Consider the following 25,008-nt stretch of genomic DNA (forward strand, 5'->3'; position numbering starts at 1 on the left):
AGAAGATACATACCGATAAATTATTATAATAATATAACATTCTAAGTCATTATAATGAGAAACCTTCTGGAAATTATGACTTATTTATCTAAAAATAATGAGTTATAATTTCAAAATAATAAGAAAATGTATGAGAATAATGAGTGATGTGTTGTTTCCTTTAGTCATTTTTAAAAAAGTTTATCATTATAATGACTTTTAGGCTTATTATTTTTTAAAGTAAATGAGCCACAATTAACCTATCTTGCCTCTTGTGGTTTAAAAAAGTTTTTTTTTCTTTCTAAAAACTAGAGAAAAACAACATAACGCCACACTGGTCACAAAGTGCAACTACAAACATTTTAAAGCATTAAAAATGCAAGAAAAGGCCAAATAATATCAAACTATAAAGTCAGTATTTAAAAATAAGCAATTTTCTGGAACATCTAACCAAAATAACATTATCATGTATAGACCACCTAATTTTTGTTTTACATTTTAGAGTTACTTTTTTGTGATATTTAATAGAATTCAAAGAAATGTCAGCATATAATATGTAATAAAACCTGACTGAGGTCTGTGTAAATGCCGTCTCAGGCAGAAATACCACAGAGCTCTTTGCTGTTCACATGTAAATTCTCGGTAGTTTCAGAGCACTTAACCTCCTACCTGTCAGGCCGTCGTCTTTGTCCCTTTTCCTCTTTACAGTTTGTGTATTAATGCAGAGAATAGACATGCAGGCTGTGTTGTGTATTCCACAGTGTTGCAGGGTGTGAACAGAAATCATTAATATGGACTTCAAGGCAACTACAAAGAGTATCAGAAATCTGAGTAGAGATGTTTTGCTTTCAGTGCTTATTTGAAACAAGGTCTTCAACAATCTATTTTTATTATCAATTAATCATGTTGTTGATGAATGGATTGGTCAATAAAATGTCACAAAATAGTGAAACATGTCCAGTCTTTAAATATCTTTTTTGTGATTCTGAAACCTAAAGGTATTCAGTTTAATAGGATACAAAATGGAAATAAGCAGGAAATCTCCAGTATTTTCTGTCATTTTTGCATGAGAAATTACTTTCTAACAATCAACCAATATCAAGATATGGATTCTTTTTCTGTAGGTTGAGTAATGGATTAAGCAAATCATTGTTGAAGATTTGGTCAAGTTTAAGTTTAAAGTAAGTTTTTCTATTTATGTCAGCCAAGCTCCTCTTAAAGGGCCAGTTCACCCAAATTACATTACCTTACCTCTAGTGATGCAGATACTTTTAATCCATTTAAAGATTTCAAGTGTCTATTCCTGATTTTTCTGCCCTCTTTATTGGTGCCACTTACTGCATTGAAAATGTACATGTAGCAGCAACATGTTATGTATGTTTTATAAATATGCACTTTTTTACTCTAAATAATCCACAAATCTCATTGTGACAGTTTTATAGGGACTATTTATTGGGCAGAAAGTAGTTCCAATATAAACAAAGGACATAGTTTCTGGAAAGATATGTTGCAGAATTCATAAAATGTAGTTTTTCATTGTTGTGAACACCAGAAAAAAATCAGTTTAGCTTAATTATGTTGAGATTGAGTGCTAGAGTAATCTGCTGAAAACCGTATTTATCATTAGGCTGACCATCCAGAAGAAGGGGAAACTGATATGTTTAAGTAATTAAATGCTGCACATGTATTGTGGATCACTGAGCTGCTGTTTAAAGTGGTTGAGTTTAACCAGGTACAGAGTTACGGCCTGGAATCACTATTGTCTATTGTTGTTAGGTGGAGTGGGGTGTGGGGCTGTTTGCTGTTTGTGTTGTGGCGGGGGTCACCCTGAGCAGTTACCCATGTTTCCTGTCAGTGAACACGCACATTAACCACAGCCCTAAATAAAAACGTGACAGCAAGTTAACTGTGTATTTTATCTTAAGTGTTATCTACTAGTTTAACAAGTTTTCTCAGTTATAAATATCTATAATATCATTTCCTTCTCTCCATCAGGCTCCAGAGAAACCGCCTTCACTTACGCCATCAGTGCAGCCGGCGTGGTCAACGCCATCAGCCGGGCGTGCCGCGAGGGCGAGCTCTCCACCTGCGGCTGCAGCCGTGCGGCGAGACCCCGCGACCTCCCGCGAGACTGGCTGTGGGGCGGCTGTGGCGACAACGTGCATTACGGCTACCGATTTGCCCGGGAGTTTGTGGACGCCAGGGAGAGAGAGAAGAACTACCCACGGGGTTCTCCGGAGCACGCCCGAACACTGATGAACCTGCAGAATAACGAAGCAGGGAGACAGGTATGGCAACACAACCACATGTGCTTTTAGTTTTTGTCTTGAAAATATATAGTAGATACCAAGCAACACATTCTGGTGGAAAAAAACCCTTTGTTTTCAGTTTATCATAGTTGAATGCTTTATGCTTTATTTCGGTTACAAAAAAAACAAAGACAACTAAATAAAATCATGTTTTTACAAAAGAATCCATCAGACAGCAATTGAAAAAGGACTAGGCTGAAGCCCCAAGGCTTATTTTTGCCTCTCCTGTACATCTACATGTATACATTATATACATTACATTAACTGAATAATTCACATTGTTACAAAACACAAGTTAATTGTAACATGTTAATCACCTAAAAAAGTCTTGTTCAGTATTAGGTTGGACTTAAAGATCCTCTAAGGACGTTTTTTTTCTTTCTTTTTTTCGGTGAGTGCATTTTGTGTATAGTTTTAAGCCTGTTTGTTAGAGTTAGGGTCAGGGTCAGGGTCAGCACCACCCTCTCATCCAAATATGGATTTTTCTTAAATTTCAGTCACTCATGGCTCCAAAAAAAAGATGATGGTGAAAATGCCAAACTAAAGGCTTGAAACCAGTGGTCAGCAGTCTATAGTCGTTTTTCATTCAATAAATTTCTATGCGCATTTTGAAGATACACATGAGAAAAGCTTGACGGACACATCAACTCATCAAGCCAAAATTTGATAAAACCATCAAAAATGCTCATAAAAGTTTAAACACTTGTTTGAGATGTTTTTTTTGTCTTTTTTCGAAAAATAGTTAATATGCTAAACAAGAGACTGGAAACTCTTTTTCCAAATAAGTTCTGACTGCCATGACTAATCAGCTGTTTCCGCTCTGCCGGTCAAGACGAGCTGACATGAAAGAACAATTATAAATTGCAAAATTGAATCAATTTTCTGAAGACACTGCCATCTTCTAACCAAAGTTTTTTTTATGCAGCTTTGTTTATTCGCTCTAAACCAGTTGAAGGAAAAGTCCCTAATTCGCTTTTCTTTAATGCGACATCTCAAAATTCCCCTTCAAAATCACTTTGACTTTAATGGAAACATGGCTTATGATTGATACTGATCAAGTTCTGGAAAGCGAAACTTGAGCGTCAGAGTGTGTCCACGCTTTTTAACCCGTCCTATATCTGCATGTCTGCAAGGAATGTGTGTGTGAGAGGAGGTGGCCTGACCTGGCAGTATTTGTGAGTGTGTGTGCAAGTTATTTATTGGGAGGGTCCAAATGGTATAACTGCTAACGCCCTTGGAGTCTGGCTAGGTCGCCAGGTCAGTGCACATTCCAGTGAAGTAACACACACACACACACAAACACACACAAACTCATAATACACACATAAATGCAGCAGCATAATAGACAAAAAATGGCTCCATTGGATGTGATATGTTTTGTCATACTTGAGATTCTGAGTTGTTTTGGCCCTCTCTGGTTGCCGTACAGCAATGATTAAAAGTTATAGACTTGAGCTGCATTCCAAATCATACTTTTTACTTTTTACTTTTTACTTTTTACTTTTACTGCAAAGTGTGCACTTTTGCATACAGAATGCATACAATTAGGACGTATAACTTCATTATAAAATTAACTTAATGCACCTCATATATACTACACATAACAATTTCAGTCAAAATCGCCAGAAAAGCATGATGGGTTGCATACTTAAAAATACAACAGAATGCAGTAGGGCATCCTGGTATTTTTTGGCATACTGCTTTAGACATATTATGTACTGGGACAAACTAAATCTTTTTCTGTCATACTAAGTATAGTATAGTAGTATGGGTACAGCTGATATTGGAGCTAAAGGTGTTTGGGAATCATTTCAGGTGGATGGAAATGCACTTAAAGAACCCTTTCACCTTCCACTAGGCCATACACACACACACACACACACACACACACACGCACGCACACGCACACACACACGCACACACACACACACACACACACACACACACACGCCTTCCTCGTAAAAGGTCCATTTGCCCGTTCTGGTAGACATTGGATCAGGAGAATGTGTTTATCTTCAGTTAGTGGAGCTTTGTTTAAGCTGTTTGCAAGACAAAGACGCTGTGTCTGTGTGTGTGTCTGTGTCTGTGTGTGTGTGCGTAGTTGCATGTATGTGTGTGTGTGTATGTGTCTCGGCTCCATTTGATTTGTGTGAGAGACAGTGAGCCTGGTTTTGTGCGAGTGTGTGTCTGTGTATCAGGGGTCAAAGGTGAGGGTCTGGAGAGGTTGTGTTTCTGCTGAGGGTCCCATTGGGGCTATAGGAGAGTGTATGAGAGAGAAAGATCTACTGCTACAACCTTGTATTAACACACACACACAAACACACACACACACACACACAGTTTCTCTGCCTTTCTGCAACCCACACACACTTTTCAATGACTTTTCCTCCTCTCTCCTGTTTGATCCCTGGCTTTCATTGTTGCCTGTCCATCGAAACGGAAGAGAGGAGAAGAGAGCGATGAAAAGGAGGAGAGCGAGTGAGAGGAAGACAGTTTCTCTCCTCCTCCTCCTCATCCCTTCTTCTCTCTTTCTTTCGTGGACACGCCGGTTTGTCCCAAAGCAGGATTTGTCTTGCTTGGTTGAACAAGGCAAACCGCAGGGCTTTTGTGGAGGTGACAGGGGCGTGCCGCTGTGTGTGTGTGTGTGTGTGTGTGTGTGTATGCATGCTCAGCTTCATTTGGTTTGTGTGGACGGTGGATAACGTGGTCGTCTGTGTGTACAAGCGTCTGGAGACAGAGACGCAGGGTGAGGGATGGACCTCCGTCACACTCCCCCGACTCTCAAAGACCTACACACACACACACACAGAGCCACCCAGGTCCACTGTCTCCGTTTCACACAAATCAAATGAGGCAGGCCTCGTCACATAGAGACCAAAACAACTAGATGTACATTCCCAGTCTGAAGACAATAACAGACCGCTTCTGTGTCGTCTCCGCTCCGGACAGACGAGGAAACTTTAAAACGTATGCCTCGATCTGTGGATCACTTTTGGTCTAATTTGGTTTTAGAGATAAAACTACAAAAGAGAAACATTTTTACAGCTTCAACCATCAGTCAAGTAACCGACTAGTTGGTCAACAGAAAAATCATTGCAAAATGTTTATTTATTCATTTAAATATTTGCAAAAAATGCTGTTTTCAGCCTCTCAAATGTGAAGATGTCATGCTTTTTGTCTTTTTCTCAACTGAAAACTTTTGGTTTTGGATTGAAAAAACAGCACATTTAAAGTTATCGTCTTGGACTTTAAGAAACTGGGATGAACACAAACTTTTTTTTTATAAAGTTACCTACTTAACCATCAGAACAAAAGCTTAGATTAAATTTAATAACACTATTTTGGTAACAACAACAACAAGATCTTGCAGGAAAATGTGCCCCTCTTCTTGGCAACCTCATTCATTGCTTATCCTGTCACAAAGGGTGGGCTATTTTCTCTATTTCTGCCCAATTGCAGTACTAACTAACTACACACACACACACACACACACACACACACACACACACACGGCTCCTAACCCCTAACCCTGTCTGAGCAGAAACTATTGTGCCTGACACAGGGACCGTGTCTCCACCACGGATGACTGACCGTGTGTGTGTGTGTGTGTGTGTGTGTGTGTGTGTGTGTGTGTGTGTGTGTGTTCATCAGGTCTAGTGTCAATGCGCCCAGCAGGCACGACCCACCAAATAGCTCAGTATGATGCAGAACACACACACACACACAGTAGATGCATGGTTGGATTTGACAGCATGACGTTATTGGCAGCTTTTAAAATGAATAATAGAAATGATAATGTCCCATTAAAAGGATGTAGCTCAAACTCATGAATCAAGAAATGGACATGTACAAAACAACAACAGAAATAGCACTCAAGTGAAAAATTAACAGAAATAAAACACAGAAAACAGAATAAAGCAATAAAATAACCGACTTCATACAGAGAAAAGTGAATGAAAAGTTCAATGAAATAGATATATAACTAAATATATTTTGTTTGAAGCTTTTGCCAGAAACATCCCACTAATTCTAGTCACTCTAATATCCTTTAGAACATAAAAAAAGACAGTGGTTGTTATCCTCTAATAAACCTCCCGCAGAGACGTTAATAATTAAATTTTGTCACTTACATGGTTACATGGTGTGTATATACATATATGTTCATATCACCATTTACTATAAATATATTTATTTATTTTCATATTTCTATTTTATTTCTATTTGGACATATATCTCTATTTACATAAGACTTGTTGCATTTGTATTTATTGTTGTATATTTAGTATAGCGTGTTTTTTTAACTATGTTTTATTTAAATACATATTTCTAGTTCAATTTTCTTAAGATAAATGCTTCTTGAAATCGCAGTAAAAGAAGTTTAGAAAGAAGGAAAAAAAAAGTGAGACAATAAAAAATAAAAAAGCAGAACCACAAACGCTCCAAACAAGCCTCCTAGCTTTACAAAATGTCATTGTCCCCGGCTCGGTCTGAGGGGGTCACGGGGGTCGAGTCGCAGGATTGGAGGGTGCCGAGTGCTATGCCTGCTGGGTAGTAAAGTAGAGGAGTGGGGAGCAGAGGTGGGGGTCGGGGGTGTTTGGGATGCAGAGGTTAACAGAGGTGAGAAGGTAATTGAGATCATGCAATGTGAAGAGTGATGGCTTTCATTTGTGTGAGCGGAAAAGTAGGAATTGGAAATAATTCAATTAAGTTTGGTGGGAATGGCATCGGTGCGCTTTGTAATATCGTGTGTGTGTGTGTGTGTGTGTGTGAGGGGAGGTGTACTATGTGACTTGTTTATTGAATGCTGCTGAACAGGCCTGGTGGAGCTGCAGGGGTGTGAAGGGCTCCCTCTAAAGTCCACCGCTGCCACGACCATAAATCTTGTATTTCCTGTTCTGCTTCTTAGCATATGTGAAAAATCATTCATAGAGTTGAGACCCAGCGAAACAATTTACCTCACATTGTAAAGAAAGAGTGAAAATGCATGAAGATAATGGAGCAATATTTCTACGATGTGAACTATGTGGAGAAATAGTTTATTAGATATTGGGTCAGGTTTTTTGGGGGGGGGTTTTGCTGTAAAGGGTAGACTTGTTGGGCCCAAAAAACAGTGGTGAAATGTAACTAAATACATTAATTCAAGTACTGTACTTTTTAATGCAACTTTAAACTTCTACTTTTCTACATTTTGAAGCAAATAATGGTCTTTTTACTGCACTTCATAAAGCTGACAGCTTTAGTTACTTTTCAGGTCGAGATTTAACATAAAAAACATGAGAAACATTTAGAAATTAAACCTAATAACAGCATATTAAGTAGTTAAAATGAGCCCTACCTTACATGAATTTATCAATTATAATATCCAAAAATATATTTTGAATATATAAAACAATGAGTGGGCCCATTCCGCATAACAAGTATTTTTTTCTCTTGATACTTTAAGTACATTAAGTACACTTTGTACTTTTACTTAAGTAAGTTTTAAATGTGTGACTTTTACTTGTAGTGGAGTCATTTCAGTGTAGTATGAGTACTTTTACTGACGTAAGGGATCTGAATACTTTTTACACCACTTCTCACAAAACACATATTTATTCAGATATATCTTGAGGTCAGAGGTCAAGGGACCCCTTAAAAAATGTCCATGCCAGTTTTTCCCCTCACCAAAATGTAGCCTAATTTCAGAGCATTAATAAGTCCCTTTACTAACAAGCTAGTATGGCATGATGGATACTAATGGATTCCTTAAGAGGTTAAGTTATGGCACGGTTTTGCAGAATCTTGAACAGTGAATTGTGCATATATTTATATTTTTAGACATTTAGCACCACCCTAAATAATTTATATGGAACTTCAGAGTCAGGAAAAAAGTGATAAATGGCAGATGAGCAGCTCAATCCCACAATTTCACTGACTTTATAGCTGCACTAATAATATGACTTGTTATAGTTCTCTCTTTAAAATGACTGCTTTCTAGCTAGCAGCTGTGGGAAAGTGGTTGTACAATAGAGCCACATTTCCTCTGGTTAGCAGTAGCCCTTCTATTCTCAGGCTGTTTGTTTTAGTTTGGTGGAGTAGTATAGACAGCCTCGTCGGGGAACAGTCTGCATGTATGGAGCAAAAACCTTTTCTTTGTTTTTCTTTGCTTTGCATTCTTCCTTTTTGGTTATCTATTTCACCGCACATTTTAACAGGAGGGGCACAATGGTGACAGCAAAATTTTTACATTTGTTGCTGTATGAAGCTAATTTTGGGGAGAAGTCTCAGGAGGAGGAGCAGTGCATGGATAATGCACAGCTGGCACATGTGGATGTGGTGTCTCTGCTTTCAGCCATTTTTCACATTTTCACTCCTATTTGATTTGGCAGCAGTAGCTTTAAAGTACCAGAGTTAATTTATCACGACACAAGTGTTAGAATGTCTTTCATCTGGATTTACATTCATCTGCATTTTTCCAGGGGCTGTTTTATGAACACATTTATGCTGCATTACTCGACGTGGTTACACATGTTGACCACTAGATGGCAGCAGTGTTGCAGCAAATATATGACATCTACAGCACATAGTGATCTATATATTTTTAGTCTGTTTTTTTAATGATCTTTTTAATATGCAAAGTATCTTTGAATACTTTTAAAAAAAGATCTATAAATGAAATTATTATTATTATTATTATTATTATTATTATTATAGTTTATTATGATTTTTTTCCTTTTTTCTTCAGTCCTTTTATTTTACAACAATAATTCCTAATAAATAATAATAATAAAAATCTAATATAAATTAAATGATCATTTAAGGAAGTCAAAATATAAGGGGGGAAAAGGTGACATTTCATTTCCCCTTTGATATTCTTATGGTTCCCACGGCTCCTTGACATCCTTGAAAGTTTGTGAGGGGAACATTTCAAGGCCTTGCCAGTTTTTGAAGACAGACATAAAAAGACATGGGTCATACATCAAGCTAGACTTTATATAGTTTGAGCAATAATGGAATTTGTTATGAATTATTTTCCTTTTTTTTTTTGTAAAATGGCTACGTTCCAGTTATTAACCTTGATCCATGTCTTAAATGATTCGGTGTTGGGTCCTTGAATTTGATGGAATTGGACCGGAAAAGTCTTTGAAAAGTCCTTGAATTTTATGTTTTAGAAAGTATGAAAACTCTGTATTCAGCAAGCCAACACTTACACTCACAGTAAAATGTCTCTTTCTAAACCTAAAAGCATGGTTGACCTAGAGGACAGACATTTAGTGTGAATGAGTCCATATAATGGGAATTTATTATTATGGAAAAAAAGAGTTTATTTTCCCGTTCTCTCTGTATAGATTAGATGGGGAAATCATGTATAAGAAAAACAACCACATCTGTCTAACATCTTGTCCTTCTCTCTCTCACTCCACCAGGCAGCCTATAACCTTGCACATGTGTCCTGCAAGTGTCACGGCGTCTCAGGTTCTTGCAGTCTGAAGACCTGTTGGCTCCAGCTGGCCGACTTCAGGCGCGTTGGAGAGTTCCTGAAGGAGAAGTACGACAGTGCGGCTGCCATGCGCATCGGACGCAAGGTACTGAACTGTGTCTCAACTTTATTTATTTTTTTTGAACTTCTTTTTATTTCCTTTTTTCCAGGTGCAGTCATACATTCACAAATTCAAAGAAACAGCACAGGTGTACATGGGGTAGAGGTAGTCTATGGAGTTTGGCATCCCAACAATATCCAGACAGAGTCCATATTTGAAAGTGGGCAGTGGTGCCCATTAAGCGAGAAAAATTAATATACAGTGTACAAACATTCATTATTCATATTTGAATGGCGAGGGAGGAAAAAATAAAATAGTTAAAGAATAATAAATAAATCAAACAAAAGCAAAACACACACATATAGAACACATCAATCAGATCAAAAGTCATGTCAGTTAACAAAATGTGAAATAATTGGGGACCATTTAGTCAGGAATACATCAGTTTTCAAGTGTAACCTTTTTTTATTTGGCGAATAATCGCAAGGCAATACCAAATTATTATATTATTATTGTACTATAAAAGCTGACCCACCAGTATTATACGGCGCATTTACCACTAATACTACAAAATCCCACAATGCCCTGCTGTTGTTTTGGTGCGTCAATCAGGACAGGACCCAGAAACGCTCCTCTGTGACAGTCGTCCTCGCAACCTCAAGCTAGAGCTGTCTCCGAGCTACCCCTTCCCAAAAATGGCGAAAAGAAAGGCAGAATTTATTAACCTGTTGAAAAAGTTTATTTTGGTATTCAAATCAGAAGGATGCAAATAGAAAAGAGGCATACGATTTTTATTTAATTTTTATTTAATAAATGAATGACATTGATGTGTTTTTTATTTGAAATTTGATTTTGCATGTCTGCACTATTTAGTTATATATTGTATGTTTATAAGCGTTGCTGGTTCCATATTTAATGTTATAGCAAAACATGTTTGGTATATATTAAAAGGTTTATTTGTTCAATGTTGGCCCGCGATTTTATTCAAGTTTTAAATTTTGGCCCATTGTGTATTTTTTTTTTTTTTTTTTTAAACATATGTTTATTGCACATTTTGTTAATTTACAAACGGTGAACAACATAGAACAAGAAGGCACATACAAGAAAAAATAATAACAATAATGATAGCAATAATTATGATAAAAATAAAAATAAAAATAAAAATAATAAATAAATAACTGGGGAGAGAAAGAGAGAGAGAGAGAGAGAGAGAGAGAAAAAAAGGGGGGGGGGCCTTGCCCATTGTGTATTTGAGTTTGACACCCCCATGAAACTCAAAAACCCCAAGAAAAATCCTTAACACCAAGTCTTTCTCTCCTTAGAGCAAGCTGGAGCTGGTAGACAAGCGCTTCAACACCCCGACCCCGGAGGACCTGGTCTACATCGACACCAGCCCCGACTACTGCCTCCGCAACGAGACCACGGGCTCGCTGGGCACGCAGGGCCGCCTCTGCAACAAAACCTCGGAGGGCATGGACGGCTGCGAGCTCATGTGCTGCGGCCGAGGATACGACCAGTTCAAGACCTACAAGCACGAGCGCTGCCACTGCAAGTTCCACTGGTGCTGCTACGTCAAGTGCAAGCGATGCACGACGCTCGTGGACCAGTTCGTGTGTAAATAGGACGCTGGGAAGAACAGAGGGATGGAAAGGGGGAGAGAGGGAGAGAGGGAGGAGGTGACGGGAGGCTGGAGGGTGAAGGATGTTTAGGATAAGTTAACACACACAAGTTCCATTTTTTGACCGGTTTCCTTCTCGGCTCCATTCATAAATCTCCTGCCAGTATAACACCTGTGTGGCCATTTTACGATGGGGAAGAAGATGGACGCTTTTTTTTTGGACAACTCTCTGATTATAAGTCTCCTGTTTCTCACCGCTCCATCACTCTCTGCTTCCTTGTATAATCTCCTGATCACAACCCTGAAGGAAGGAAAGAAGAAGGGGTGGAAAGAAAGAAAAGAAGGACAAAAAAAATGAATGATCACAGAAGGACATGAAGGATAAATGGACCTTGAAAAATGGAACAACTGGATCCTAAAAAGCAGACACGTACGGTGTGATATGAGAGATGAAATAAATATATAATTAAATAATAAATAAACATACAACTCTGATTGTTATTTAAAGAGACTCAAGCAAACCTGAGGCACACTTTGGACCCTGAAAAAGTTATTATAGTCATTTTGGAGGCCATGTGAGCGCTGAACAGTGATCTTTGACCTTTAACCCCTGCAAGAGAAAATTCTCTGTTGTGCTGATGTGACTTAAACACGGTCAGAGAACACCAGAAATGTGGGAAAAGTCCAGACTGAAGCAGGCGGACGGGAGCGGGAGAATGGAGGGAAAAGAGGAAAAAGGGAAAAAGTTCAAATGAAATGACTTTGGGTGATCATTTTGCAACAAAATTCAGACCACACAGCTGAATTTCCAGTTTCAAAAAGTCAAAAAAAGACTTACAGGACGCAGGGTCCATTTGTCTCGGTGTAACTACCGCTGTTAGAGCAGATTTCCAGCACCTGTGACCTGACAAGTGTCTCCGTGCAGGTTAATGAGGCTCGCTGGTTGCGGCCATCTTGCCACCGCTGCTGTTTAAACAAGCAGCTCACACGGCCGGCCGGCGTCCTTCATCTGACAGTGAAGTGAGCGAAACCTCCATTAGCGAGATTAATGTGCTGTATCTGCCTTAATGAACCCGCACTAAGAGACACGTTCACTGTGAGTGGACCTCTTCATCTCATGTTGTTATGCAACTTAATAAGTCAACAGAAAGCCCCCGTGGTGTCAATTTAGACGGTTTTGACGCCAATTTAATACTTTATAATACTGTTATACCGTGAATTTTGCAACTTGTATGGGTTGAGAATATTTTAAGTGTATAATGTAATCAAGTTGATAACAAACATGAGTGGACAGAAGAGGACTGAACATGCTGTGGAAAAAAATTGAATGTGTGAGCGTGGAAAAACAGAAAGGACTGCAATTTTATTACGTGCTACTTTAAAGTAGTAGATGAGAAAAAGAAGGTATATTTTATTATTGTTTTTCATTTTCTGTTTTCTATGTTTTATACATGAGTATTATTGTGTATTCTTTTTGATAAACTAGTCTCTTCGACAACGAGGCTTTTGTTCTGTTCTTGAGTCTGCTGCAGTTCTTTTGGAAAAGTCTGATCCCGGCCAACGTTTTCAACATCTTGACAACGACAGACGAGTCTTTGTTGCTTCCAGGGTGTTTAGGGAAATGATGCTTCAGTTGCTAGATGAGGAAGTGATGCAGCGCAAGGAACTGGATGCCAGGAATGCAAGTCACAACAACAATAGCAACATTTTTAATGGGAAAAAATCCACAAATAACAGAAAATGAAATGCATGGAAGTCGCCTAAATGACACAAATGAACCCTTGTGTAGCCCTTTAAAAACTCCTTCTTTTTACCTGTCTGGGTCAAAAAATTGCCATAATCATGCCAATTATATATTATTATTTTCAAATTCAATTAGTTAAATCTTTAAAGGTCCTTAAAAACATGACAAAAATTGACTTTTTATGGCTTTTGACATTATTTTCTGATTTATGAAATGATAAATGGAGATATCCCTATTTTCTCCTGGGAAAAAAACCCTTTAATTTAATATATCAACAAAATAAACTGTAACTCTTTAAAAGCCAGTTTGTTTACATAAAGCTACTGTTGTTATTTTGTATATTTAATGCTATTATTTTCTTATTTGTATTATTTCACAATCTGGGATACGTCAATGATTAGCAACATTGATGTTGATTTATTTTTATTTTTTGTGCAAAAAACCTCCAGATTTGATACCTTAGAAGACACAAATTTCCCCTTTCTAAAACTGCTATAATTATTATTTTTCATTAATTTATTTCCACTAATAAAAATACTTATAATGTTCCCCTGTTGTGTGAAATACAATTGAAAAATGTAAAACTTTTTATAGATTTTAAGTCTGAGATTAACTTTTTGGGACTTTTTAATCATATACCAACTCCACAATTAGCATTTTTGCCATATTATTATAGCGCATGCGTCGTGTGCACTTTCCAGCTTGTGCAGGATTAAACATATACCGAGCATTAATCTTTACATTTGCATTTAAATTCTTTGGCAGATGATCCTCAAACCCATTACTCGTGATTAATGAGTGCAGTTTTTCAAAGTAAAATATCACCTATGCATCCATTAATCTTGATCATATTAATATTCCAGCTCTGACATGAGCAGACACTTAATATCACTCACAACATAAAAAAGAAAATATGTATGTTTGTAAAGTTGTTTAACTTCTGATTCACCTCGGCCCTTCCTGCTTAATCGTGTCAATCTCTGTTTATTTTCTCACGCCTCTTTGAGACCTCTGATCTCATCAGATGGACAAACAGCTTGACTCGTTATCTGCCTAATGGCTGCCTGGCTGCTTTTAACTCTCTGTGTACCTGTTTCTTTACATTTTTAGTTTCCCTTGTGGTTACTTTGCGCAGGCGGTGTGACTTCAGCTCTTTTCTGTCACTCTATAAAAATGCTTGAGCAGCTTTGCTAAACTATCTTTAACAACTTGTAGCACTGAATTCCATGCACACAGTCTGTACAGTGACATAACTAACAATCCCATTACTTTTAGCTGCTCACGGCTAATTGGATTAGACCACTGACCAGAGCAGCATGACCGAGCTGCAGCACCGTCTCTGTCTGTGTAATCCTCCTCACCTGATACAGGACTGTGCCTTGTTTCTGATCACAGAGAAAACCTCTGCTGCTGCTGATTATTCCTACAAATTCAATTCAATTCAACTTTATTTATAGAGCGCATTTCATGCACAAGGCAGACTCAATGTGCTTCACAATGGATATACATAATTACAGTTAAAAAAACAAAACAAAACAACAGAAAACAAACAAAAACAAACAATTAGAAAAAATCAATTACAAAATAATTGAAGAGTGCAGGTAGACAAGCTTGACAAAGACAAAGACTTGTGTTATTAATTCTACATTGATGGTTTATGCATGTGCAGTGGAGGACTCTGTGGCGGTTTGTCTGAGCTGCTGGGGCAAAGAAACTTTAAAAGGCACCAGCTGAGTTTGCTAACATGTATTAATCATGTTTTCATATTTTGTTATATTGGCATGGCATCCTAGAGGGAACTTGAACATCTTTTCTTAATTTAAGGGCATTCTATTGGGAACTTTTTCACGTTTTCTTCAGTGGAAGGGTGCTGCATCAGGGTTTCTCCACTGGTACCCTTCAAGGTAGATTATCATATTTTTTCCATTTAAGGGCATCATAGAGGGCACTTAATCACATTTCCTCCCTGGAAGGGCACCCTCAAGTGCAGTTTTACATGTTTTCTCCATTTTTGGGGACCCTGGAGGCCACTTGATCGGCACTTCCATCTGCTTTTTTTTTCCATATTAGGGCAGCCTAGAGGGCACATTATCATGTTTTCTCCATTTAATGGCACCCTAGTGGGCACCACATAATGTTTTTTTTTACACTGGAAGGTCACCCTATAGGGCAGTTTATCACATACCCCTCATTTAATGGTATCCTAGAGGGCACTACATCACAGTTCCTTCACTGGAAGGGCCCTGTGTGAGGGTTTCTCCGCTGGAACGGCATCCTAGAGGGAACTTCATCACATTTCCTTCAGTGAAAGGGGGCTATGTCAGGGTTTCTCTACTGGAATGGTAGTTTATCATGTTTTCTCCATTTAAGGGCATCATAGAGCAGTGATTCCCAACCGGGGGGGCCCGACCCCCCCAGGGGGGCGCCAAAGATCCACGGGGGTCACGAAGCCCTCTTGATTTTAAGGGGTGTAATAAATATAATGGGTTAAATATATACATCTGTACTTATAAATTTGAATAAAGCCAATTTACAAGCTCACAACACATGGCAAGGCTTCAAGTTTGAATGCCTGCTTTTTTCAAAAGTAAGTAATTTAGCATCCATCCATCCATCCATTTCCCTCCGCTTATCCGGGGCCGGGTCGCGGGGGCAGTAGCATAAGCAGGGCATTCCAGGCGAGGTCCAGGGGGGTCGCCAAAGTTTACAATGGTAAAAATGTGGGTCCCTCAAGAAAAAGGTTGGGAATCACTGTCATAGAGGGCATTTACTCACACTTTCTCCATTGGAATAGCAACCTCAAGTGCAGTTTAACATGTTTTCTCCATTTGGGACCTTAGAGGCCACTTTATCATGTTTTCTAAATCCTAGGAGTAAGCTATGGGCACTTCATCAAATTTTTACACTGGCAGTCTGTCCTAGAGGGCACTTCCATCTGCTTTTTTCCACATAAGGGCAGTTCCAGAGGGCACTTTATCATGTTTTCTCTATTTAAGGGCACCCTAGTGGGCACCACATAATGTTTTTTTACACTGTAAGGTCACCATATAGGGCACTTTTCCCTCATTTAATGGCATCCCAGAAGGCACTTAATCATGTTTTCTCCACTGCCAAGGTATCCTAGAGGGCACTTCATCACTATTCGTTCACTGGAAGGGCCCTGTGTCAGGGTTTCTCCACAGGAAGGGCACCCTCAAAGGTACTTTATCATGTTTTCTCCATTTAAAGGTACCTTTGAGGCCACTATATCATGCTTTCTCAATTCTAGCAGTAACCTTTGGGCATTTTATCACTTCATCACATTTTTACACTTAAAGGGCGGCCTAGAGGGCACTTCCGTCACCTTTTAACCATATAAGGACATCATAGTGGGCACCTCATCATGTTTGTTGGGAAGATTACCCTAAAGAGCACTTTATAACATTTCACCCATTTAAAGGCATCCTAGGCACTGAATCATGTTTCTCAATTAAAGGGAACCCTGGAGAGCACATTATCATGTTTTCTAAATCCTAGGGGAAACCTGTTACCACTTCCCTAGAGGGCACTTTTATCACCTTTTCTCAATATAAGGGCCCCCAAGAGGGCATCTCATCATTTTTTGTTGTACTTGAAGGACACCCTAGGGATCACTTTATCACATTCACCACATTTAATGGCATCCTAGAGGGCACTTTAATATGTTTTATCCACCATGGGGCACTTTTGCTGCATTTTTTGTTCTGTTTTTATCAAATAGTGTTGAGAAATGTGTGTGTGTTTGCTGAAGATAAGACCAGTGAAAGTGCAACCTGGTTGGTTTTTAAAGGCCTTTTCCTTCTCTGAGGTTATGTTTTCGTTTCTTATTTTAACAGTTTTGAAGTCTGTTCTAATGCAAAGGGAATAGTGTTGTAGTGATGTTTTGCTGACTTTATGACCAGTCTGTCTGCAGCTTTTGTGCCTTATGTTAATTTTGTACATTTGGCATCATTCGCTGGTAAGTAAGGTTCTCACAGTAAGGTTGTTTTTTGGGGGGTAAGGTCCCTTTCTAAATTCTTACAGTTTCTCCAAGCCAGAGTCCCTAAGGTGTAACTTATTAATAAGAAATAAATATTTCAGCCACTACCATCACCTTTTAGTTTGACTTGTGTCTCCTCAGGTGTTTGGTGATCTGCAGCTTGTCCTGCAGCTTAGACATCATTATGAACATTCCCCTTATCTTCCTCTCTACAGCTTTAACTCTGCTCTCAGCTAAGCAGCAGAGTGGGACAAAACATGTAGCCGCGGGTCTCTTTAAAAAGCCAAAAAGCGTCTCAGCACATCTGCACGCAAACCAGCCCCGGAACAGCAGTACAGTGTCTCACGATGAGTCCTGATCTGACCCTCTGCTTCTTACCTGCAGGGCCTTTTAGTGTTTGACTGCCAGCTGTCTAATTATAAAGCTAAGCTTGCTGAGAGGAATGAATTGCTCTTTTTTTTTGCAGTTGAACTACATTACTGCCAGGCTGGCTCATGCAGTTTATCTTTGCTCATTTGTGTGCAGTTATTGGCATTGAAAAATGTGCAATAAGTCCTCTGAAACCTGTTCTCTCCATATGTCGGAGCAGGAGGCTCTGGTTTCTGCTCCTTCTGTGTCCAGCAGGGGGAAACACCAACAAATGTCCACAACTTGAAAGAAGCCAGGATCTTCAGTTTATGCAGAGCGTATTAAGAAATCATTGTTAGTGTAAAAATTTGCAAATATGTCATTGGGATGCAGCAGTATTTTGATATGACTCTACTACTGTATTTTACAATGCTGTGTCAAAGAAACAAAGCTACTTTTGATCATTTTACTTAGCTGTAGCTGCACATAATGCCAGAGGCAAAACGTACAATGGGTCTTGCATTTGATTAGCCAGCAGCTGTTGTAGTTAAGACATCCGTAGGCGAACTCTCTGATCTGGATTAGCTGAAGTGAAGAAGACACAACCTCATTTTCTCTCCCTCATACACACACATACAGTGAACATACATTCATATTCTGCTGCTGTGTCAGCTGTTCTCTTTCTGTCTTTTTCGCTTCTCTCTTTTTCTGTCTTCTTTTAAACACACACAGAGCTCAAAGACCAAGTCAAACACTAATGCTCAGCCACTTATCTGTAAGCTCATTCATCCATACGCTTTCTACAAGCTGCGGCTGGAGCCGGATGGACTGCTCAGTCCCGTCAAACCAGAATATCTAATCTTCTCGAGACGCTGCTGTAGATTCTGTGAATGTTCTCACATCAGCAACACTTTATACTTCCTAATTAGTGTTTTTTAAATTGTTTATTAACCCTTTCTCTTGCACATGGAGAGATGACACAGGCTGCAAACATTTTGTGTTTGTCACACAAAGCTGCACACAGCTGCTCACTGTATATGTATCTATATATATGCTGTTCCTATAGTAGCATTTATCTGTTTCACTGGTTTCAGATGTATTCAGTGTGAAGTGGAAACACCTGAAGCCACAAACATACAGGCCACAGGACAGAAAAGCACTGGGAATAACATTTACACAGGGTTCCAGAGAGTCCTCGAAAACACTTGAATTTTGAAGATTTCAAGGATTTAAAAGTGCTTGGATTTTAAATAAAGTCCATGATGTTAAGTCTGCTTACAAACAGGTGATACATTTTGAAACATGAAATTAGCATTGGCTATCGTTCAAAAATGTTGATACTGGTATCAGAACCAGTATCTTGACTTTGACACTGGTTCCTGAACCATTTTTTCAAACTATTTTATTTTTAAAAAGTTGTTGTCGTTAATTTTTTTTAAATTAGCAGAATATACATTTTACAGTGCACATACAATATTCAAACATACAAACACATTTAGGCACAAACAGATATAATAACAACAAAAACACTAAAGATAAATACATTGTAAATAAATAGGGAGCGTAAAATTCATACTAAAGATTTTTTTATTATGACCAAGTATTTTCATCTATTGTTATCATTGCCCTTGTTTCTTACTTTTTTACTTTTGTTTTTTGTTTTTTTGGTATGTAAAGCACTTTGTAAGTGTGTTTTGAAATGTGCTTTATAAATAACAGTATAAGAGGAAGAGGGGAAAAAAATAAGGATTATTACGTTGTAAGTTGTGGTAATTAGACAAAAAAGGAAAATAGCTGCATGTTTCTGAATTTACTCCTTTGGTATTGAAATTTGGTATTAAATAAGATGGGGGTTTTATACTTGGAAGTATTGAAGCAATTTGGTCAGTAGCATAAAAGTACCAAAGGTCGGTCCTCAGCCAAACATAATTATGTCACACTCCTGTAGAATACTGTCTTGAAAAGATACTTTTTGTTTGTAAATACTGTGTATATTATACATAAAAATTTAATTTACCACAGCAGTAAATTGCTGGAAAAACCTTGAACTTGCTTACAGAGTGCTTGAGCATGCACAGACTTTTGCTGGATGAAATAAGCCTCGCACGATTTTATTTTCCAAAAAAAAAACACATTTTTAGGGGTCAATACCCCAAGCTTGTTAATGCCTTCAGTTATTTCCTCTCAGAGATTATGCAGTGTGTGACTGTTAATCAAACCAAATGTAAATCAGGCTTGCTTCTCATTGCAAAAACACTTGAAAAAGAGCTCATGCAAAATGTAAAATTAAAATGATAACCCTCGTCACCTGCAAATGAAATCCATTAATGGCGCTAACATCAAACCACTTTGAAGAATTCAGAGCAGCGACCATGAAAAGGTTATTAAAATTAACAGTGACACCAGATGGTGTGCAAACAGTCACTCCGGGCCTCGTGGAAAGTTTACATAATTTTTGAACCATCGCAGCAGGTGAAGACATGGAGTCGTCTCTGAACACCAATGAATGAAAATATGTATTTTATTGGTTTTCAAACAGAATGGAATTTAATTGATATTGCAATATGCACAGACTGCATTATTAACATGTAGCAAGTGAGACATTGTTCCCTACATAATTTACAATGTGTTCTTCTCAGTGTGAAAACTTTCCATGACCTGTGAACAGGAGAATAAGGTGTGGTAGGTGTGAACTCCTTCACATCATGAAATCTTCTCTTTTGGCACAACCTGTTTGTGTGTGTGTGTGTGTGTGTGTGTGTGTGTGTGTGTGTGTGTGTGTGAGCTAGATCACATGTGTTATAATCAGGCTTGTTTCGCCATGGATGTCTTCATTGTAGCTCTATGGTTGTTAAGCTTAAAAATGGTGAAAGTCTTTGGTTTTATTTCCTAATTGTCTGAAGACATCTCACAGGATAATAGTAAAAGTATCTCACACAACCCCACTTAAAAAAAAACTACAAACGATCCCTTTAACTGCATTTACTTTTTCAAAGCATCACACAATTTGTATTACGGTGTTTTTATTGACCGTTGAGATATTTAACAGTACTCAATGGTGACAGCAGTTGAATTAATCACCTTTAATCTGCATTATGTAAAAAGACAATTACAGACACACACCTTATGTCAGGTGTGGTCTACCTGTTGTGACTCGTGGAAGCTGAGTGGATGCCAACATCCCAGCAAAACACAGTCTCATACACACAACTTACACACATGCTAATGGAAAGTTTCATTTTAAGGACATTGCATATAATGAGCCGGAGAAGAATAGAAAGTGACCTGTTACCATTTTTCTTTATTGTTATCCTAAATTTTGTATTTCTTAATATTTAAAGGGATTGTTTGGATTTTTTTTTCAATTGGGGTTGCTGCTTTTAAACTGCTTCCACAGCAGAATATTGTGTAATTTCTGTGCAGGTACTCCTGCCTGCTTCTCCACACAAGGAGCATGCAGACTGCCATCTACTGTAGGTAATACACTGACTATGGATAAGTATCTCATACATACAACCTGTTAGAATAAATTGATTATTCTCTATTTTGTTAAATGATTTGATTGCTTGATTTCTGCTTCTCTGTTGTGTGAGTCCCTGGTGTCTGTCTCTGTTGTCTGTCTCTGTGCGTGACGCAGGTCACTATCAAAGGTCAGCCTTGGAACTATCTCTCTCTATGCATTTATATTAATCAGGCAATATGATTTTGATACAATGATTATGTTTGTGTGTTAATGTTGGTTTAGAAACTGTGATTACTTTGATTACATATATTTCATTTGCTTAAACTGATTAAGATTCTATAATCACAAAGAATATATTGTGTTTCATATTTTTTAGACTTTAGAATACATTTAGACATTGAAAAAATAAGTGGCTCCAAATTATATCTGTAAGTCATAACAAGGCAGAATGTTTGTCCTAACAAGTTTTGATAGCAGGTCAGAACACTGTGAAGGGCAGAAATGATTATTGCCCAGTGACATGATGTTTCCCCGTATTGATTAAAACTGACGAATCAACGGATGAAGAAGGCGGAACTTCCTGGAAGAAATCTACTTTCATGTTTAGTAAACAATTGTTAGTATTTAATGGGTTCAGGGAAATTAGACGGGGTCCAGACTTCACAAACTGAAACCGTCTGTGTGACATTTTTTGACGTATTGTAATAAAAATTATGTTATGCACGTCGTCCTCCTGCTCATCATTTCCCCATCAACGATTAGCGCAGAAAAATGGTGAGGATTCTCAGTTGGTGCCAGATTATTCAATTTTCAAGGTTTCCTCATGCAATTTTTCTAACAAACCCCACTTCAAAACCCCCAAAACTATCCCTTTAAATGTCTACCTGCAGACTGTATACATGCACATTACAGAAGATTTTGGACTTTCAAGTCATTTTAAATACCTACAAATATCAGTGAATGTCTTTTTCAGTCTCTATGTGTTTGGACTAGACATTAGATATTATGTGCACTGTACAGGCTTGTAATAGAAACAAATATTTTTTAAACAGAATGTTTCTTGTAGCAATAGAAACAGATACAAAAAAGAAAAACACATATTGTTTTTTGTTCCAGTTGGTACAGAAGCTACTTATCTAAATGGCCACATTATCCTGTAAAGGGCTTGCATGTGTTCCCACATACACACAGATAAAGCAACAAAGAAACATTTAAATGCTGGATTAGCAACGTCGTGCAATCAGAAATCAAGGTTATGCAAACAAACTGCAATACCCTGCCAAATGCAGTGAATGTTGTTCAGTGCTGGGTCTCCTGTTAGTAACCAGCAGTTCCATATGTTTAGAAGCATATCAGATCAACTGCCAAAAAAAGGCTGGCGAAAAAACAAACAATATGTGATCGAGGATTTGCAATCACACATGGTAAGAACCAGAGGAAATACAAGTCTCAGATTCTACATTTTAATATTTATATATATGCTATATATCTCATAAGCTAAAATAGAATATGAATCTTGATATAATTGGTCATTTTTTAATTCAGATACTGACAAATAACAATGATCTTGATGATTTTATTCCTCTTTTCCTGTATTGATGTCTGACCAACCAGTCATCACTGTGTTTCTGTAGTTTTCCCAGGGTGGGACAAATTCCTAGAACAGCCAGTCACACTTCATTCTGTGAGCTCAGAGAAACATCTGTAGAACCACGTCATCAGTTCTAGACAAGGTTAAAAATCACACCACATCATATGCCTGTGTACATGGAGTCCTTGGCACAGAACTAAAAAACACATCAGTTATATTGTTAAAAGAAGAAAAAAATCAATTATTTGAACTGTGAGGGTGGACTTTGTCAATGAACTCTATGCCAGCCAGTCAGTTCAACCGATTAGCTAGAAAAACTCTGGCTTAGTCAATGTGTCGAGTAAATAATGAGTTATGTAAAAATCATTTTAAGTTGCTTGTTATGCTCTCAGGAATCCAAAAAATATTGAAAACCTCTTTGCTTTGTAAATGTGTAGGATGAGTCAGGGAATCACATCTAGTTCCCTTCTAACTTTATCTAATCACACTTATGTAACTGTATTTTTATAAGCCTATACACAGCTGCTTTTTAGTTCAAATTAAATAAAACTTAACACCCCTCATTAACAATTCTTATCAATCAGGTAAGATGTGATAAGATAAAGTCATTGCCCCAGGAGGTCACAACAACAATCGGGTCAAAGTCCTGATGTAACGTCTCACACTGTTTCACCAGAGAAACAACTATCTGCATTAGAACAGCAATGGCAGCAAGGTTTTTAACATTTAAGTCAACTTTTCCAAATGGTATTTCTGAGACTTTTCCGCCCCTGAAAACAAAACAATAAAATGTCAGCAGAATAAGTTGCTGAACTTGTTTAGAGGTGAGATTTTTAACATGATAAACCAGACAGATAAAACTCCACTGAACTGTGCTGCAACACACCCAGCTGCCAGAGCCTTGCATCACAATAAATCCATTTGCACAATCATGCAATCAAAGTTGCAACCATAATTGCAGCACAGTGTGTGTGTGTGTGTGTGTGTGTGTGTGTGCGTGCATGTGTGTGTGTGCGTGCGTGCGTGTGTGTGTGTGTGTGTGTGTGTGTGTGTGTGTGTATGTGTGTGTGTGCACCCATGGATATGTACACCCCAGGCCTGGGAAGCAGAGAGGCCAGAGAGCAGGTGATCCAGTGGTCTGATTCTCAGTATGATGCCATTTTTATCACACTGGATACTCCCATCCCAGATATGGAGGGAGAGTTGAACTGCCTGCACCTGCACATGTTTTATTTATACTGTATAGATACTCATTTCATATGGTGAGGATTTAAGACCTGTCTGAAAGAATAACTAATGAATATTATTAAAGATATGATTTTTAAAGCAAAAATATATACCTCCTGTTTTGAAGGTATTGGATCAGAAACATGTATACTAATGCTATTAAATATAAATAACAAAGTATAAAAAAAAACATTTTTGGAGAGTTTTTTCTAAATAAAATATATCTGGGTTTTGACTATCAGAAGATACAAGCAACATGAAGACATCACTTGGGTTTTGGGCTGATATCTCTCATTTACCTTGTCTTAACTTCAGATTTAAAGCCAACTTCAATGCACAATACCTCGACGTTGGTAGGTATTTGGCTGACCAAACAAGTTTCTCAATTTGCATGACAGTCTTGGCAAACACGTTTCCAACTGAAAGACTCCTGCATAAGCAAGCAAAACAAGAGAGATGCAACACAAAGTGCTTTACATAAAAAAGTAGAGAGTAATAATAATAATAATAATAATAATAATAATAACAAAACATAGAAACTCGCAAACACCCTCCGCCCATCCCCAACCCTCCACCCTTGACCCTCCATTCCACCCATCACATTAAAAACAAAGCACAAACTGAGGAAGTGCCATCTCAACACGGAGCAGTGAGGAAATACTGGAGGCAGGTTAGAAATGAATTAAATAAATAAAAAAAGTAAGGTAAGATAAAATAAAATAAAATAAAATAAGTAAAAGTAAATAATAATAACAATCAAAAAGTTAAAAAAAATAGATAAAAAAGATAAAACAATAAATAAATAATTAAGAAGTAGAGCATGATAAAAAATAATATAGTATATATATTTTTATATATTCTATATTACTCTCACATATTGTCTCACATATTGTCACACTGTTAAAATAATTGCCTAAGTAATTTTTTGTCAAAATTGTTTTTTTTGCCTAAATCATCTCCTCATGATGCCGGCCACCTAAAATCGCCTACATCCTCAGTTGATCAGATCATGTGATTTTACCCCTTTAAGATAATGGCCTATGTCAAGTGTGTGACTTAAGTATGGATTTATTATGCCTAAGTCAAAATAAAATGTGACTTAGGCAATTTTTTGAACATGCCTTTGTGACTTAAGCAAGATATGGTAACACTCTATTTTGAAGGTGTCTACATAAGAGTGACATGAGCGTGTCATAAACATGACATGGGATG

The 25,008-nt window shown here is 37.8% G+C and overlaps 1 protein-coding gene across 3 annotated transcripts in view; it reads left to right on the forward strand.

Annotated features, from left to right (window-relative positions):
- wnt5b (wingless-type MMTV integration site family, member 5b) overlaps positions 1-12,924 on the forward strand; it is a 107,297-nt gene extending 94,373 nt beyond the window's left edge. For all 3 annotated transcript variants that reach the window (XM_059325660.1, XM_059325661.1, XM_059325662.1), the window contains 3 exons: positions 1,975-2,267; positions 9,695-9,853; positions 11,131-12,924. In XM_059325660.1, the coding sequence (XP_059181643.1) occupies positions 1,975-2,267; positions 9,695-9,853; positions 11,131-11,430 (752 nt within the window). In that variant the 3' untranslated portion in view covers positions 11,431-12,924. The remainder of the gene's footprint in view (positions 1-1,974; positions 2,268-9,694; positions 9,854-11,130) is intronic.
- The last annotated feature ends 12,084 nt before the right edge of the window (positions 12,925-25,008 follow it).

The sequence above is a fragment of the Centropristis striata genome, chromosome 22 (assembly GCF_030273125.1).
Source record: "Centropristis striata isolate RG_2023a ecotype Rhode Island chromosome 22, C.striata_1.0, whole genome shotgun sequence".
Taxonomy (NCBI): Eukaryota; Metazoa; Chordata; class Actinopteri; order Perciformes; family Serranidae; genus Centropristis; species Centropristis striata.